The sequence below is a fragment of the Pempheris klunzingeri genome, chromosome 12, assembly GCF_042242105.1.
Source record: "Pempheris klunzingeri isolate RE-2024b chromosome 12, fPemKlu1.hap1, whole genome shotgun sequence".
Classification (NCBI taxonomy): domain Eukaryota; kingdom Metazoa; phylum Chordata; class Actinopteri; order Acropomatiformes; family Pempheridae; genus Pempheris; species Pempheris klunzingeri.
The window spans coordinates 22,490,909-22,509,568 of NC_092023.1; the positions used below are offsets into that span (position 1 = coordinate 22,490,909).

General features: G+C 45.4%; 2 protein-coding genes across 4 annotated transcripts in view; one reads left to right on the forward strand and one right to left on the reverse strand.

Annotated features, from left to right (window-relative positions):
• The window catches only part of vps8 (VPS8 subunit of CORVET complex), a 53,024-nt gene extending 51,029 nt beyond the window's left edge, over nucleotides 1-1,995 (reverse strand). For all 3 annotated transcript variants that reach the window (XM_070840740.1, XM_070840739.1, XM_070840738.1), the window contains exon 1: nucleotides 1,852-1,995. In XM_070840740.1, coding sequence (XP_070696841.1) covers nucleotides 1,852-1,923 — 72 coding nt within the window. In that variant the 5' untranslated portion in view covers nucleotides 1,924-1,995. The remainder of the gene's footprint in view (nucleotides 1-1,851) is intronic.
• Nucleotides 1,996-14,282: 12,287 nt separating this feature from the next.
• On the forward strand, nucleotides 14,283-18,358 carry LOC139211048 (zinc finger protein ZIC 4-like). The gene is made up of 2 exons (XM_070841294.1): nucleotides 14,283-14,988; nucleotides 16,710-18,358. The coding sequence occupies exons 1-2, from the start codon at nucleotides 14,469-14,471 to the stop codon at nucleotides 17,339-17,341; spliced, it is 1,152 nt and encodes a 383-aa protein (XP_070697395.1). The 5' UTR covers nucleotides 14,283-14,468; the 3' UTR covers nucleotides 17,342-18,358.
• Nucleotides 18,359-18,660: the final 302 nt, after the last annotated feature.

Sequence of the window (18,660 nt, forward strand, 5' to 3'; positions counted from 1 at the left end):
TTTCCCACAGTAAAACTGATTCATATAGGCAATAAATAGGATGAGTGTGTATGATGAAATAGTGGCATTAGATATTCTCTGGACTCCCCCAGCTGCCTGGCTACTCCATATCCTGTGGAGAGCCCTGTTAGCTAGGCCACAAATAATTCCTTTTAAATCACTGCCTCATGTTGATGTTTCTCTCAGTCAGTGCGGTTTCGCGCTGTACAGACGTTTTTCTATTTTGATGTCGATGAAATATCCTTTTCTTCTTCTCTGATTCTTCACATCGTTGCAACAAATGAGAAATTATCTGCAACAAATGTTGGTTGGTGCGAGTGTTTTGTGTTGAGTTTATCTTTGTGTACTCTATTCATGACATAATACGTGACACAGTCCAGTGGAACCTTCTGTCTGGGCCGCAGTTCCCACCGAGAAGTTTCTCCTGCTTTCCTCCGTGTCAGAAGTTGTCTTAACCTTGTGAAGTGTAGGAGGACTGTAGTGAACACATTTTTCCACAAAACTAGAATGCCCCAAAGAGGACACAAGTGTGTGCTTGTGACATCCCAAGTTGCACTAATCAGAAAAGAGACAGAACCGTGAAGCTCTGTCGATCCCTGCGCCTGCCGCAGGACAAACTTATATCTGCATAATTAGAGGATTAATTATACTATTCTATTTTAATTTAAATAGAATTAATTGTTCAATGGATATTAAATCACTAGATTTATGGTGGTCCTTGGTATTAATATGAAGGCATGACGTTATGCTACAGCTGCCTGAATATGTTGTTACAATCACATCTTCCGGTGTTTCAATCAGTGCTGGATGAGCTGCAGCGTACCTACATAAAGGTTATGTCAAAATAAAGAGTCTCTGGTGTAACAGAATGAACGTGGTCTCCCAGAGGACAGTGGAGTGATGCAGTCCTACAGGTGTTACAGGGGTGGACGTCCGTCTCTGCATTAGATGCCATGTGCTGTGGGGGGGGTTTTGTGCACATTAGAGATGATTGCATTCTACGCTGACATGTGGAACTATGTGGAAATGGAAGTGACACTTTGACACACGGGCCTGGGGTTTGTTAACATTTCTGTTAGTGCACGAGACAGAAGAGAAACATCATGTGTTTGTCCCTGACCGACAGCCTCAATATTAACCCAGATTATCTCCTGTTATGGATCATATAACACACAGTATCCTTCAAACGTCTGCCCGATTTAACAGGTCCAGGAAGTCAAGTCCCGGCCCCTGAACGCACCACAGACGGCTAGTTGCAGCTAAGCCAAAGGTTACTGAGCATTAGTGAAGAACACATACTGAGGCCCTGTCTGTCTGTCTGTCTGTCTGTCTGTCTGCTGACGCTCTGACATCATGAACTGCACCCTAAACACTGATCACGTGACAGTGGCACACACTGCACATCACATTCGCAAAACTCGACCTTAAAGTAGCAGCAATCCCTTCAGACCGAGACCCGGACCCGGACCCGGACCTGGACCCAGACCTGGACCCAGACCCAGACCTGGACCCAGACCCAGACCCAGACCCAGCCAGTGTCCCCCCCACCCCCCCAGTTCCGAGCAGGGCTCACTGACTCCAGCTGGCCGCTCCAGCTCTTCCTACACTGGCTCTCTGCGGCCATCGCACATGCGCAGACGCGGCCTGGTCCTGAGCTAACGCTTCTCCTCAGGAACAGTTATCGTGTTCGGAGCAGGATTTAGATCCACTGTGCGGCTTCACCTCCTCTGGTATGTAGATACCGAGAAAACAGCAGAGTGCTGCGGCAGCACACACTTCACTTTCCCCCCCAGTCTTCAGCCCCCATGACCCCCCTCCCAGTCAGAGCAGAGTCCCAGCAGAGTCTCTCACCGGGTCTGCCTCCATCAGGTTGAGCTGGGAGGAAGCAGAGAGCAGGCTGCGGGCGTCCGGAGAGTCCGACATCTCTCCTGGTTCCCTTGGACGGACGGACGGACGGACGGGCTCAGCTCCACTTCTGCTGCTGCCTCTTGTTGTTGTGCTTTTACTGCGGTGCAGCCAGTGTTCCTGGGGCAGGTAGCGCCCCCTACTGCACTGGAGTGTTATCACATGCTGTCGCTGGACTAGTTCATACAGTGATGATGGCACTACTAATCATACTGTGGTAAGACTTAAGACAGACCATGACAATATATTCCACATCCTCTGTCACCTGATGTACTTTTCCTGGTCAAACCGTGGTCGAGTCAAAACGGTCTCCTCCTGAACGCTGTCATGTTTTCTTCTTCCTTGAGCATCACCTATGAAATCTTTCATCCCACTTGCTTTTTCAGTAACTCTGTCTCTTCCTTCATTCCCCTTCTCGCCTACATGAGCTTGTACGCTGCAGAAGGGAACTTTCACTGCTTGCCTGTGTAATCTGAATAAGCTTCGTCTAAAATCTTCCTTAATGGATTTCTTAATGTATCCTACTGAGAATGACTCAGTCATGCCACTCTGTCTGGTTTTACTTCCCTTCTCACTGAATGGAGGCCCTGCAATGACTACCATCATTTCTGCTGTATATTCTAATATCTGATCAGGAATTGTTCTGTTCCGTATGTGCACAGCCCTCTGAAAGGCTTCACTATTGGTCATATGAGAAAGATAAATATGTACTCACCGCACAATCAGGGTGTAGTATAAATCCAGAAGCCACCCTAAATTCCCTTTCACAGCCAGCTACCTTGAGAACAGATTTATCCTGCAAGACTTTTTCTCTTCAGCTTTTTCTCTTTGGGCACTTCTTACACCACATCCAAACCCTGCTCTTCTTGTACCTCGCCCATGCTGCCGTTGGACACTTACAGTAAGTGCTTTCTCTCCCTGGGACGACGGCGCCTGGCTGTGGTCAAACCGTGAAATGTCTCGCACTCCCCCAGGAGGAGTGTTAGCGGTGCCTGCAGTTCACTGACTTGGTCCACTCCATCCAAAACCAACCCAGCGCTTGCAAGCGGGACCGCCGACCAGGCCGTTGTAGGAGGTAGGTGGAGAAGCTCCCCTTGCCACACCAATGCACCAAAGCTTCCAGCAGTGCAGGAAGTATTGCACCTGTAGCTGCAGCATGTTTGCAGCAGTGATGATGGCAGGTCATGATGGGCTGGACCACCTCACAGCTGGGAACCACCCACTGGTGAAGTACTTTTTGCAGGGGGCTTCTCGGCATCTCACTGTGCCGGATGGCCGAGCTGCTTTCGACCCTTTGGGCCAGGCTGAATTTGAGGTCTTGTGTCTTTCTGGCGTCACCTAAGAGATCACAGGACTTGCAAATGGGAAATGGTCTGTATTTGTGTAGCGCCTCTCTGGTCACTCAAAGCACTTTTCCTCATTCACACATCATTCATTCAGGCGGAATCAAAGGTGGAGGAGACTGTTCTTTCACACACACTGAAGCTGCTTCAGGGGGAAGTTGGGGTTCAGTGTCTTGGCCTTCATTCAGGTTGATGGTCATTTGGCTGAGGGCTGTCTTTCCCCCTCCTCATTCCAAAGGGGAGCGCCTTCACACTTTGCACCCTTATGTGGAGCTCAGGGAGCCCCTCTGTCTGCACAACAACTAACTACAATCAGGGCTATGAGATTGTAAAACATGTTCCCCCAGTGGGCTCAGGGCTCACTCCACAGGTAGTGTTGTGTTCTCAATGACTCTGCTCAGGATGTGGACGACATCTGTCTGACTGCCTCCTGGTCTTCCTCTTCAACCTTTGTGTAGTCATATCTCAGGGACATCACTGCCATACCTGTGTCTCCTGCAGTGCTCGGAGCACTGTCTGGAGTTACTTCCCATGGATTTTCCACATACTCATTTCATTTAGCCAAACACTCAGGTACTTAAAGTGATCTGATGTGTCCATGGCTGGGCTTGTCCATAGAACTTCAGGGTCCTTTTGTCTATCCCTTTTGTTCTTCTAAAAATATTGCAACAAGACTTACAGAACGCTTAGAGCCCTAATTATATGAACACCGTTCTATTTTTCTTATGGCTTCCTTGATTTTTACCTAATATACTGTACTTGGGTAATATAATTGTCCCCTTGCTCAGATGGCCCCACTATCTGCATAGAGAGGTGACCCATTCCTTCTGCCTTGCTTTACAAATATATCATTAGTCATAATAATGAATAAAGCCGGTGCTCTGAACATAGTACCTCTGACCTCACATGAGCCCTAAATCGTCTTCAGATAGAAAATCTGCTGCACATGTACTCATGATGAACTGACAAGAAGTAAGGCACAGAGCTGGAATAAGAGTGCACGCTGACACAGGAGGGGAAGACACAAGGGTGGGAAACCACACAGCAGGAAGTGAGACGCAAAAATGAATCAACTTAATCAGGTCCTGAGAAAATCTGATGAGCCATTAAACAGGAGGGGAGAACAGAAGCAGATCATGACACTGGCACTGATTTTGAAACACTTCCTGAGAGCTATTGTTCATTGTCAGACTAACAATTAGAAACTAGGTTTTTAAAAATCCTGTGACATTTCTTGAAATTCAGCCAGTCTGGTCAATAATAGCTTAATGCTGTCTTTACCTATCTGTTTCTGTACAGTGTGGTCGTCTAATGACATTGCCAATGACGACGGAGGGTAATAAGTGGGTTGAGAAGATGGTTTTAGTATGTAGGGCAAGACCAGTGCTCAGCAACTGGGTGACCAAAGTTCCAGTCCCAACAGACCACCACCAAGAAAAAACCTTGGGTGATGGTTGTGTGACACCCAGGTTAAGAGGCAAGTATTGGGTTAAGGACAATGTTGAAATAGGTGATGGGATGTGAAAAATTAGATTTGTGGTAGAGAAATACATTGCAGCAACTCAGTCAAATCCCATTTGAGCATCACTTTAATTAAATGAATAGGAGGCTGGTTCATTGAGATGTGTGTGCTGGTGTGTAGGTGTGTAATGGCATAGTGCAATAAGTGAGTCAGATGGATGATGAACACAAGAAATGAGATGGGTTGGACACTCCACACTGAGAACTATGTCCAAAATGACACGTAGTAAATATGACACGTGGACAGCTGTTGTTCCACCACTGATTGTATTCACATACACACCACATCTGCATTTTCTACGCTTTTTGCTTCCATTTTTGACAAATACCAAGTAACCAGCCTGCTGTATGCCTTTACACGTTGCTTAGTACTGATAATGGGGTCTAAGGCTTTGTATGTCTGCAGTGAGTAAGCCAACGCAACGCAATCAGATTTGTCTACATCAGACAGAGAGAGAATTATTGTGAGCAGATGACTTTAAGGTGAAATCTGAACTCTGTGCAAACAGTGCTTTCTGTCATAATTATGTGAAAAGTAACAGCAACTGTGTTTGAAGAACCTCAAATTATTACAAGTTAGCTGTGTATATATCATTACTGGATTAGCAGCTGGCAGAAATGTATCAAATCAGTGGGGAAAAAAATAGAAAGGTAATGATATATAAGGGGAGCTAGTGTGACAGTGATAACTGATCATTAGCAGGTAAATGATGGTGAGAGGCTAAAGATAGACAGCAGCTGGATAGAGTTGAAACCCTACCAGCAATTTTCTGCTGCTAAACTCAGAAGTTACTGTGCTTGGCCCCAAACACCTTAGAGACACATTTTCTGACGACATAGTTAATCTGGATGGCATTACTCTGGCCTCCAGCTCCACTGTGAGGAATCTGGGAGTTATCTTTGATCAGAATTTGTCCTTTAACTCCCACATTAAACAGATTTCCAGGACTGCCTTTTTCCATCTGCATAATATTGCTAAAATCAGGTCCATCCTGTCTATGAATGATGCAGAAAAATTAATCCACACATTTGTCACTTCCAGGTTGGACTATTTCTGTTCCTTATTATCAGGCTGCCCCAATAAGTCCTTAAAGACTCTCCAGCTGGTCCAGAACGCTGCTGCTCGTGTTCTGATGAGAACTAAGAGAAGAGACCATATTTCTCCTGTACTGGCTTCTCTTCATTGGCTTCCAGTAAAATCTAGAATAGAGTTTAAAATCCTTCTCCTCACCTACAAGGTTCTTAATGGTCAGGCTCCATCATATCTTAAAGAGCTCATAGTACTTTACTACCCCACTAGAGCACTGTGCTCCCAGAATGCAGGTCTACTGGTGGTTCCTAAAGTCCTCTAAAGTAATGATGGAGCCAGAGCTTTCAGCTATCAGGCTCCTCTCCTGTGGAATCTCCTTCCAGTTTGGGTTCGGGGGGCAGACACCCTCTCTACATTTAAGAGTAGACTAAAAATCTTCCTTAGTGATAAAGCATATAGTTTAGGGCTGGCTCAGGCCTCGGACCAGCCCCTAGTTATGTTGCTATAGGCTCAGACTGCTGGGGGACTCCCATGATGCACTGGGCTCCTCTCTCCTCCTCTTCCTCTCCATCCTGATGCTTCATGTCTCTTTAATATCTGTTACTAACTTGCTATCTTCCCCGGAGCCTTTTCACATGTCTCTGGTTCCTGTGGATCCTGGTCCTGGTCCTCCTGCTGTGGTTCTCTGGTTCCTGTGGATCCTGGTCCTGGTCCTCCTGCTGTGGTTCTCTGGTTCCTGTGGATCCTGATCCTGGTCCTCCTGCTGTGGTTCTCTGGTTACTGTGGATCCTGGTCCTGGTTCTCCTGCTATGGTTCTCAGGTTCCTGTGGATCCTGATCCTGGTTCTCCTGCTGTGGTTCTCTGGTTCCTGTGGATCCTGGTCCTGGTCCTCTTGCTGTGGTTCTCTGGTTCCTGTGGATCCTGGTCCTGGTTCTCCTGCTGTGGTTCTCAGGTTCCTGTGGATCCTGGTCCTGGTTCTCCTGCTGTGGTTCTCTGGCTTCATGAATCACTGCTGAGGATCATCAGCCACTGCCACTTTTTACTGATATTAGTCCTGTTATTATTATTCATATATTATCTGTTGTCATGTTTTTCAATGTTACCATATTATACATTATTAGTCACATTCCTTTTGTTAGTACTATAGGTCCTGCTCTTTATGGAAAGTGGCGCTATATAAATAAAGATTGATTGATTGATTGATTGATTGATTGATTAATTGATTGATTGATTGATTGATTGATTGATTGATTGATTGATTGATGGTGCAGGAGGCTCCTTTCATGGTAGACTTTAAATGTGAACAGCTGAAGGAAAACACACACACACACATCTTTTCTTGGGAGGTGCTGGCTTGTAGGTACACATCAAAGAAACATGGGACTCTAATGCAGGTTATGTTTTTAATCAGAATCAGAGTCAGAATCATAAGTGCTTTATTGGGGAAATGTTACAGAACAGCTATATATAGAAATTATAAGAAACTAGAAAATAAGAAATAACAACTATGTAAAATATGTCCATTGTACTAAAACATATAATATAAGCAATAATATAAGAATAACTGTTTAACAACAATATAATATGAAAATGAGGAGTATATGCATTATACTAAAATACACTGGATAAGAATAAGAAATAAGTAGAAATGTGCATCGACTATATATGAAATTAAATATACAGTATAAATATAAAATATTAATGCATATCAGAGTATTGCACAGTTGAATTATTGCGTAGTTTTTGTATTGTGCACAGTTGAAAATAGAGATTTTGAATAAGATATGGGTTATAGCTGCTATCAGAAGTGAATAAGCCCAAGGGACAGTGTATTGACACTTAGTATTGACACTGAGGGAGCAGTTAAAAGGTTTAATTGCCTCTGGCAGGAATGACTTCCTCTGGTGTTCTGTGGTGCATCTCAGAGGAATGAGTGTTGCGCTGATTGTATTCATGTGCTTGACCAGTGCGTCATGGAGTGGATGGAAGACATGTACAAAATGACACGTGACTATGACATCATCCTCTTTCTGACTCTGCTGCCAGAGGGTCCAGCTCCACCCCCACAGCACCACTGACCTTTTGGATTAGTTTGTTGAGTCTGTGTGGCAGTCCAGTACCAATGATTACAGAGAAGTCTTCAGCAAAACCAAGGCAACTTCTCTGCCTCCTCATCAACCATACGACTACCATCGATCTGCTGCACAGCTTGGTATCCCCTCCCCAAGGGCCGCTTGTACTGTCCACCCCCGAGAGAGGCCATGGAGACTTGCATCAATGAGTCTTTGGCAGAAGGCATCATCTGTCACTCATCCTCACCCACTGGCGCTGGTTTCTTTTTCGATGACAAGATTCATTGCCCCTGCATCGACTACTGAATGACTTAACAGTGAAGAACCGTTACCCCTCCCTCTCATCTCCTCTGCCTTTGAGCTCTTGGAGGGTGCCACCATCTTTACCAAGCTGGGCCTGCACAACCCAGGATTATGTTCCCTCAGTTCTATGTTCCCACATTTCTAAGTAATCTAACTATATAATAGAGAAACGTATGTCTGTGTGTGTGTCTGTCTGTGTGTGTGTGTGTGTGTGTGTGTGTGTGTGTGTGTGTGTGTGTGTGTGTGTGTCTGCCTGTCTGAAGCCTCTTTTCTCCTCATTGGGTTAACCCTAACCCTCTAACCCTAACACACACACAGACATGCTTTTTATATACTAGACTATTATATAGTTAGATTACTTAGAAATGTGGGAACATAGGGCTTGGGAACATAGGAATGACCCCCACTTGGTCTGCATCCAGGAAGGAGGTGAGTGGAAGACAGCCTTTAACACCCCCACCGGACATTACCAGTATCTGGTCAGGCCCTTCTGTCTCAACGCCCCTGCTGTCTTCCAGGCCCTTGTCTGTGACTTGCTCTGGGACATGCAAAACAAGTATGTGTTCATTTACCTGGAGGACATCCTGATCTTCTCAAAGACAAAAGAGGAACACATTCGCCATGTTCAGGTCCTGCAGCAGCTCCTGGAGAACTCTCTTGGTCAAAGCTGACAATTGTGAGTTCCTCTCCGACTCCTCCTTGGGCTTCATTGTCAAAGTGTCTGGTCTCTGTCTGGCCCACCCCTGACTCCTGCAAGCAGCTACAGCGGTTCCTGGGATTTGCTAACTTTTGCAGGAAGTTCAAAGGCACTTCATACATACTAGGTTCAACGTCTTTCTCTCTTACCAGCCTGGGTCCTGCAACATGAAGCCTGATAGCCCATGGTCAGACCACCATCCTGACAGGGGTAGACTGGTTCAATAAGATGGCTCACTTCATGCCCCTGCCCAAGCTTTCCTCTGCCAAACAGACAGCAGAACTGATGTTACTGCATGTTTTTCATCTGCATTGCCTCCGACCAGGGCCCCCAGATCACCTCCATCTTCTGGAGAGTTTTGCAAGCTGGTAGGGGCCACAGCCTGTCAGCCAGCCCATTGGACTGGGGATGGAATCCAGAGGATGAATCTGGCAATGGAGACTGCCCTACGCTGCATGGCACCTCTGCATCCATCCTCAGTACGCCCACAACACCCTGACAAGCTCTGTGACGGGACTCTCCCTGTTCCAATGCACCTACAGGTTCCTGCCCCCTTCTTTCCCGATCTGGAGAAAGAGGTTTCCTACCTGGCTCAAGTTACTCCAGTCCATGCAGGTTCAGCCCACCTTCCGTGTCTGCAAGGTACAGCAAGTCCACCAGAGCTCTCTTATCACCTCCAGCTCCTCCGCCACCCCTGCCCTGCATTATCAATGGTGCTGCTTACACCACCCACCACCTGGGGGGGGCTTCACTACTTGATGAATTGGGATGTGTATGGTCCTGAAGAGAGGCCCTGGGTTCCTGCACGACACATCCTGGACACCTCACTCATAAGGGAGTTTCATCTGTGCCATCCAGACAAACTGTCCAAGCCCTCCACATCATCGAGGCACGGCCTGTGAGGAACCAGCCTCCTGTTCCCCTGAGCTCCTCGTGGTACCACCAGCTCCCACTGAACTGTCCTCCTGTGAGTGAGCTCACCTTCCTCGCTCCACTCCCTGGCTCACCAGCTGGAATCCTGGGATGTCCTCCAAACAGAGACTCTGAACCATGTTGTTCTGAACTGCATTCACCTGCTTGCCAAGTGCAATAAGTTACTTTGAGTTTTCACAGATGTACTGTGTGCTGCATTGGGTCTTAAACACACTTGTTACCCTGATCTTGTGGCCGCAGCCGACTAATGGACACGAACAATATAGCACTGTCCACAGACTCAAAACACATTCTCAGCATTGTCAGGCTGCTTAAGAATAAGAAGAATAAGAACACTTTATTCATCCCGAAGGAAATTACCTTGCCAGTGGTCAACAATACAAAACAAACATTAAATATTAAACATACATATATATTTTTGTAATTTTATAGATTCCTGAGACCTTAAGTATCACTCCTACAGAAGGAGGAGGAATTATACAGTTTGATAGCCACAGGTAGGAAAGACCTCCTGTGGCGTTCTGTTGTGCACCTCGGTGCTCTCAGTCTATGGCTGAAGGTGCTCTGACAGGACGTCAGTGTGGCATGAAGGGGGTGAGAGGTGTTGTCCATGATGCTGAGCAGCTTCCTCAGCATCCTCCTCTCTGACACCTCCACCACAGACTCCAACTCAACACCCAGGACAGAACCAGCTCTCCTGATGAGCTTGTCGAGTCAGTTGGTGTCAGCTGTCTTCAACCTGCTGCCCCAGCACACTACAGCGTAGAAGATGACGCTGGATACCACCAAGTGATAGAACATCTGCAGCATGGTTCTGCAGACATTGAAAGATCTGAGCCTCCTGAGGAAGTACAGTCAGCTCTGACTTTTCTTATATACAGCATGAGTGTTTATTGACCAGTCCAGTTTATTGTCTATGTGAACGCCAAGGAATTAAGAATTAATTAAGAATTAAGGGGCCTCAGCCTCCTCAGAAAGTAGAGATGACTCTGGCCCTTTTTGTAAAGGGCTTCAGTATCTTAGCCCAGCCCAGTTTGATATTGTATAGAACTTCACAACAGTATATATAACCAGTCTTCTTTGACTGAGGTGTTGCAAGTCAGCGTTCACAGGGCATCAACGAGTAATAACCTCCAACATCCAACATCCACATGTGGCACGACTGGCCGAAGTGTGTTCATGGTGAAACATCTGCAAGTAGTGTTGAATCATGACTGCTGTTGTCTGTCTTCCTGCCTCCTAATAAACAGAAACTCTTGTCTGGAGGCAGCACGCTGGTGCGGTGGTTAGCACTCTTGTCTCACAGCAAGAAGTGGAGTTTCAGTGTGGAGTTTTCTCTGTGGGTACTCAAGCTTCCTAGCCAATAGGTGTGAGCGTGAATGGTTGTCTGTCTGTCTACAAATGTTCCCCCTGCAATTGGCTGGTGACCAGACCAGGGTGTTCCCTGCTGCTTACGCAATGCCCAGCCCCCACCCAAAGTAATTTTTCTAGCTACAAAGCCAAATTTTATTCGGCTTTATTGGTAAATTTACTACTACAGTTATGAGAATTTTCTGCTTTTATATTTGGAATGGTTGTACAAAACTGCCATCACTGGCAGTCTAAGCCAAAGAAATTGGCTTCCCATGGTGCACCGAGCTCCTCTCCCTCTCCATCTGTAGGCATCATGTCCCTTTTAATGTATGTTATTAACTTGGTATCTTGGTAAGTGTTTGTGCTTTCTCGTTTTCCAGATTCCTGTGGATGGTGGTCACGGTTCACCTGGCTGTGGTCCTCAGGCTGCCATGAATCACTGCTGCAGATCGCCTGCTGCCATCTGCACGACTCCCCCTGTTTCTATTACTATCGTTTGTCATATCCATTATTCCTCATATCTTTCAGTCATTTAGTCATATTCCAATTATCAATAATATTGTTGCCATTATTATTTTTGTTGCTGTGCATCTCTCTTTCTCCCTCCCTCCCCTACCTCCCTCTCTCTCACTCCCACCCAACATGGCCGCAGACACAAACCACCTCTGCGCAGGGTTCTGTCTTGGGTTTCTTCCTGTTAAAGGGGGATTTTTCTTGCCATAGTCACCTACAGTAGTTCTTGCTCATGTGGGGCAAAATCCAAAAGCCTTAATGTTGAATTCATGAATTGTTGGGTCTCTCTTAAAGAGTTTAGTATTGACCTGCTCAGGAAAAGTGTTTTCAGATAACATTTGCAATGACTTGACGCTATATGAATAAAGATTGAGTTGAAGGTAATTTTCTCTATTTTCAGACATTCTTAGATTAAACTACAACTCAAAAAATTGGAAGATTATTTGATAGTAAAAATAATTGGAGAAACTGGGGAAAATCAAGTCTCCATTGTGATTTGATTTATTCAATTTATCACAACTGACAGTGAGACACATGCCCAACCTAACATTATCTGATACAACCGAGATTACGTTTTTAAAGAATTGGGCTGAAATATTGGAGGTGATGAAGTAAAATTATGTCAGTGTCCTAAAACCAAAAACCTAAAAACAAATTGGTGACTGCTTAAAGTCTCTACATCTAATATTGACACAGATTGCCACCGTGGGAAAGCAACGTAAGTATTTAATCTAAGTATAAATGTGGGGTACTTGTACTGAAGTGTTTACATTTTATACTACTATATACTTCTACCATACTACATTGGGCGGCTGTGGCTCAGAGGTGGAGTGGGTTGTTCATTACTTGGAAGGTCTGTGTTTCGATCCCCTGCTCCTCTAAGTCGGCATGTTGAAGTGCCCTTGGGCAAGACGCTGACCCCCAGCTTGCTGGCATAGCTTCAGTGTGTGACTGTGTGTGAAGGAACAGATTCTCTAACACACATTCCTCCTGTGTGAATGAGGATGTGATGTAAAAAGTGCACTGAGTAGTTGAAATGACTTTAAAGCCGCAATACAAATCCAGACCATTTACATTTCAGTCACCACTACATCTATGTAGTGAATATAGTGTAATGAGAGAACTACTTTTCTCTCTTCAAGAATATTTTCTTGATCATGCTTATGTAAAAATCCAAATGTCATACATTTATTTGGTGTAGTACTGCTTTGATTATAAGTATTACAACTTGTACTTAAGGAAAAGATCTGAGTACTTTTTTGCACTGCTGCTGACTGCTCTCTGACACCCTGCTCATCCTATTCCATAGACCCACAGTATTATATTATTATCAAAATCCTAAAAATGAATTACAACAAATGTGTTCTCAAAAGGTTATGGTTTTGGTCCCCTAATATATGGATATTAGAATATCTTGTTAATAATAACTTAAGTAATGACCTCTGTCACTGAGAGCTACAACATCATTCTCATGATATTACCATGTAATTATCCAACAAAGCTGTGATAAATATTAGTGCTGGTTTCCACACTGTAACCATTCTGTCTCTGTCTCTTTTATTGACAATGCAACAGAAAAGTACTACCACACACTTAAGCAAAAAACACTGTATACTACACTGTAGATCATCTGCTATTATATTATATTATATTATATTATATTATATTATATTATATTATATTATATTATATTATATTATATTATATTATATTATATTATATTATATTATACCATATTATATCATATTATATCATATGATATATATTATTAGTTATTTTATCCATTAACATCTGTGGTTTAGAGCAAAGAGCACTTCTCACTTTGGTTTTTGGGATGCATATATACACTGTTGCCCATAAAGTTGGAATAATTGTTCAATACCCCCAGACAGTTTAGTTAAAGCCTGAATCCACAGTCTGCAAAGGTTCATCGTGGTTTAAGTTTCACTGTGACATGTTTGGAAGAGTTTGATCAATAAAGTTGAGAAGATATAAACTTTATTTATCAAGAATAAATCACATTGTCACAATCATTTCATGAGAAGAGGTGAAAAACATTTGATTCCAACTTCATGGGAAACAGTGTATTTATTATATATATATATATATATATATATATATATATATATATATATATATATATATATATATATATATATATATATATATACACACACACACTGTTGATTAATGATAGATTCATTTTTGGAGAATTGATATTAAAAATATCTATCTATCTATCTATCTATCTATCTATCTATCTATCTGACATGTATTCATTTCATGCACAAATGTCCATGCTGGAAGATGTTGGATCGACTAATTCAGCTAATCCACATGAACACTGTTATGGAGTTTAATCCTTGAAGGTGGATTTGTTTCTGTTTGTGTGTGTGTGTGTGTGTGTGTGTGTGTGTGTGTGTGCGTGTCCGTGTGTGTTGCCACAACTTGGTGAGTGTGTTTGAGGAAAAGAGTGGAAGAGGCAGGAAGAAAGGAGCGGGGTAGGAAAGGAGATAAGGACGCCAGCAGACAGTGTTGGGTCGCGGCCCGCTGTATCCCTCCGACTCCGTTCACCTCCATTCACACAGTAAATAAAAGCATGGAGGCTCTGACTCTCGGGATCTAACACCGAGCAGCGGGGGGTAAAGACACTGCCGCATGCGCTCTCCCTTTCACCGACACAGCCAGGACGGAAGGGGGGACCGCGGCGAACGCTTTGCCACTTGGATTTAACTCCTTGTCCGCGGAAGAGAGGATTGTAAGCGTGCGAAGGAGCGGGGCAGCCCGCCGAGCCGAGCATGAAGCGGACGGCTGGAGTGGCCAGGCACAATGGCCTCGTCTCTCCGCTGGGGAACAACAACTCCGGGGCTTCGAGCATCGTCTCTCCGCCCCAGCAGCGAGCCGCTATCACCGCCTGTGCCGACAGCGGTGCCGGCGGTGGGATGGACGGCCTGCTGGATTTCTCCAAAGGCCCCGCCGTCAAAACCGAGCTCGTCTGCAAATGGATTGACCGAACTTGTTCCAGACAGAGGACTGGGCGGACGGCGACATCCGTCTGCGACCAAACTTTCAGCTCCATGCACGAGCTGGTGGACCACGTCACCACCGAGCATGTAGCGGCGGGGCTCGAGACCCTCAGTCACGTCTGCATGTGGGACGAGTGTCTGCGCGGCGGGAAGGCGTTCAAAGCCAAATACAAACTCATTAACCACATTCGTGTGCACACCGGGGAGAAGCCCTTTTCGTGCGCATTTCCCAACTGCGGCAAGATGTTCGCACGCTCCGAGAACCTCAAGATCCACACGCGCACGCACACCGGTAGGGCTCGCTGCACGCGCTGTGATATAGTCATTGTGGGCTTTGAGTCCGTGTCATCCGCCAGGACGGCAGCCTCCTCGCGCACAATAAAGAGGTTAATAGAGATTGTTCCCAGTCCGCTAGGATTTCCGTCCATGTTTACGCAGGCTGGGTTCAGTACCGATTCGCATCCGCCCTCCGCTGCGCCCTTGTTTCCTCGAGGAATCACGGGGTCGAAATTGCAGCTCCGGAGTCATGCAAGGTGACATGGAGCAGCGTCCAGCAGCTGGAGGGAAAGGGATCAGATCAGTGGAGGGGGGGACGGGTACAGCCAGAAAGTAGCGTGTGGGAACAGGCGACGTGTTGCAGTGATTAGAATTTTAATTCCCAATCTGCATCCAAAATGGATTGTTTCCTCAATTTCCCTCAAACACTAGAACCTCCATGAAGAGCAGAGTCAGTGCAGAGCTGTTGGATTAGCCCGCGCAGTGAGCATCTCTCAGGCCGGATACCTGTGGGGTCAGGAAAGAATTGATCATATTTTAAAACACAAAAACACAAACATCAGGGGCACGAGAGCGGTTCCAACACGGCTATGCCCTCAGAGATAAGAGCTGAAATGAGAAATGATCACTGCACAGGACTGTAGGAGGATAAGAGAGACTTTCTTTATCCAACAGCGGGGAAATTAGCTTGTTACAGCAGCAGCAGGGAGTCGAGAGGCAGGAGGAGAACAAAAACAAGGGCTATAAAGAACATAAAGAGTAAATACAAATGTAAAATATATCCGTGTGTGTAATGCACAGGAGAAACAACCAACAGCCCCCCGGAGACAGAATAAACAAGAAAGAGAATAAGAGGATATAAGAATAGATTTCCCAGAGATCGTACACTGAAAACACATTTGATTAGAAGTTAAAATAAATATTTGTGAATCTTTAACTGATAAATTTACCAAAAGATGTCCAAGTCTTACAGAAACAGGCCATTCTGCAATTAAACCCGTGGGTTAGATATTCAGTCATATCAATTTCATGCCATCCCACAATGCACCTTTGTATGAGGACCTTTGATACGAAGACTAGATGAACCCAGAGACAAACACTGAGCTCCTGACACATTAAGTTCTCCAGTATGGATCCATGTCCTCATACAGTCCCTCTGACTGACTAGCCACCTTTACATGACATCCTTAGCGCATTGTCTGTCTATGGGGGGGGGGGGTGTGGGGGGGGTGTCTCTCTCACAAATCATGTCATGTATAATATTCTGGAAAGAAATCTTTTTAAATATCTTTTGAAAAAATGCAGCTCTGTTTTTGCTTTAGTGTCATTTATATTCTTTATATATTCATATATAGATAAGATACAGCCACTGTCTTTGTTACAGCTTCAGAAAAGCCCCCCCCCATGCCAGAATAGATTGGAGGAATTCCATCTCACAGTTTTTGTTCAGGTCTAACACTGAACCCATAACCTCTTTATTTCCTCTATAATCATTTCGATTATTTCACGTTGTTTCCACTGTAAGCGTGGTAAAACATAGATGCTATTAATTATTATTGTCGTAGTAATTATCGCACTGCGTCGAGCTATCTGTTCGCTGCAGGAAGGAGAAAGAATGTACGTCCAAGTGTAAATATTTGTGAATGGGGGAGCACATTTAGCCCTTTTAACTGTGCCAGTGGGCCGGGGGTCCGGTCTAAGACTGTGATGATGGTGAGTGTGATGTCTGTGTTGCAGGTGAAAAGCCATTCCAGTGTGAGTTTTGCGAGCGACGCTTTGCCAACAGCAGCGACCGGAAGAAGCACTCCCAGGTCCACACGGCCTCCAAGCCCTACGACTGCAAGGCCCTGGGCTGCACCAAGTCTTACACCCACCCCAGCTCCCTGCGCAAACACATGAAGGTTCACGTAAAGTCGTCACCTACCTCTGAACCCCAGGATGCGTACGACTCCATCCCTCATCAACTCCAACAACCTCATCAAGCTCTCCTGGAGCCCCTCGACCTTAAAATTAACCACCTTTCTCCACCACTCGCCAACAGAAACACTCATTGTCCTCTTCTGTCCAGTCACGCTTTGGATATCAGCTCAGCCAGCGAAGCAGACCACAAACTGTTGCTGCGGAGTTCGTCTCCAATGGCCATGCCTCTGGATCTCTCTCTGTCGGGCCTGAAGAGTCAGCTGGCCCAAAGGCAGCAGAGCGGCAGGGCCCAGCGGAGGAGCCAGCGCTCGGTCAACCCAGCCTTACCTCAGCTGTCTAACATTAAGGAGTGGTATGTCTGTACCAGGACTACAGCGCCACACTTCCCTCTACTCCACCCAGACCACATCAAGTCAGAACCTAGTGATGATGAGGAGTACGTCACGTAGGATGGAGGGACTGGTGGAATTTGCACGTGAAGATCAGACCTCATGAATTGTCAGACCCAGATCAGGCCAGGTGATGCTCTGTGGAATCATAGTTGCTGTAATTTTATAGAACCAGCAGTTGTATGGTTCGGCGTCGGTGGTCCTTTTAAGACGGAGAAAGCTGTGATCACTTTGGAGGTTTCACTGTGTCTCGAATACAAAACTCAACGTGGAAAGCGTCACGACGCGTGGACCGTAAAAGCAATGGCTTCACTTTTGCCAGAAGGGACACGGGGAGTTATCTCATCGGTGTTAGCTAACTAACCGGAACTAACAAATTGGATGACATTGTACACATGCACCCTGGAGCGTTGGTGACTTCTCTGCTTGCTGTTAGGACACGACTATGAGGAGGCTGTGTTTACACGAGGACACCTCTAGACACATAGATTATTAACCAATTTCTCTAAATGCAAGATGAAACCATTTCAAGGGCTAAATTGACGCTGATGGAAAGTGGTTAATGTTAACCCGACCCCACGGGTGCAGCGTGCACGCGGTCACGCAGCAGCTTCGAAACAGCACACGGAGGGGGGGGGAGGCGCTTCACTGTAAAAGCCTCAGAATGCTTGAAACAAACTAGTTTGTACAGTGTCAGAGAGGGGGGCTGCAGATGCTCAGACGCCGGGCGAGCTGACGAGCGCCGCGCCTGCAGCAATCTGAGGCCCTCGCTAACAAACAATTGGTAGTAACGTGTTCAAAAGTGTTTTTTTGTTACCGCAGCGTAACAAACACAGCAGCCGGCAGTGAAGCATCAGTGTGGAGACAGGTGGACAGCAGATCCTGCATTGTACTGATCATCAGGTGTGTCCTTAACCTCATTAGCTCCGTAGACCTCTCAGTGGGTTAGTCACCTGCATCTGTTTACACTCCATGTACAAGTTAGTCAAGGCCACAAGATTATCAGATGACCATATATGTCATATTTATATTCCTTTAACATTAAATGTCTATCAAGAAATCACAGGAAATCAACTTTTTTTTTCTCCATTTGATCAAATGTTGATGAGCCGTGAAAAGTGGCGTCTCGGATCTGAATATTCTGAATCAGTGTAAGCAGACTGTGTCAATAAATGAAAGAAACAAGCGGAGTGTATTGTGTGAGATTGTGGCACAGCGCTGACTAAATGTATGTTTGGAGTTACTGTGTTGAGAACACTAATGGTTAGTAAGTGACTTTTACCAGTGGACATTATCCACCCACTTGTTGGTCATTTCAGGCTGGATTTGAACCTGGGTCAGGAGAAACCCTCCCAGACCAGATTGTTGAAATGCACACT

Excerpts from the sequence above, each read along its gene's own strand:
- LOC139211048 (XM_070841294.1), top strand. The coding sequence starts at position 14,469 with ATGAAGCGGACGGCTGGAGTGGCCAGGCACAATGGCCTCGTCTCTCCG. Across the intron at positions 14,989-16,709 it reads CCACACGCGCACGCACACCG|GTGAAAAGCCATTCCAGTGT; the intron begins GTAGGGCTCGCT and ends TCTGTGTTGCAG.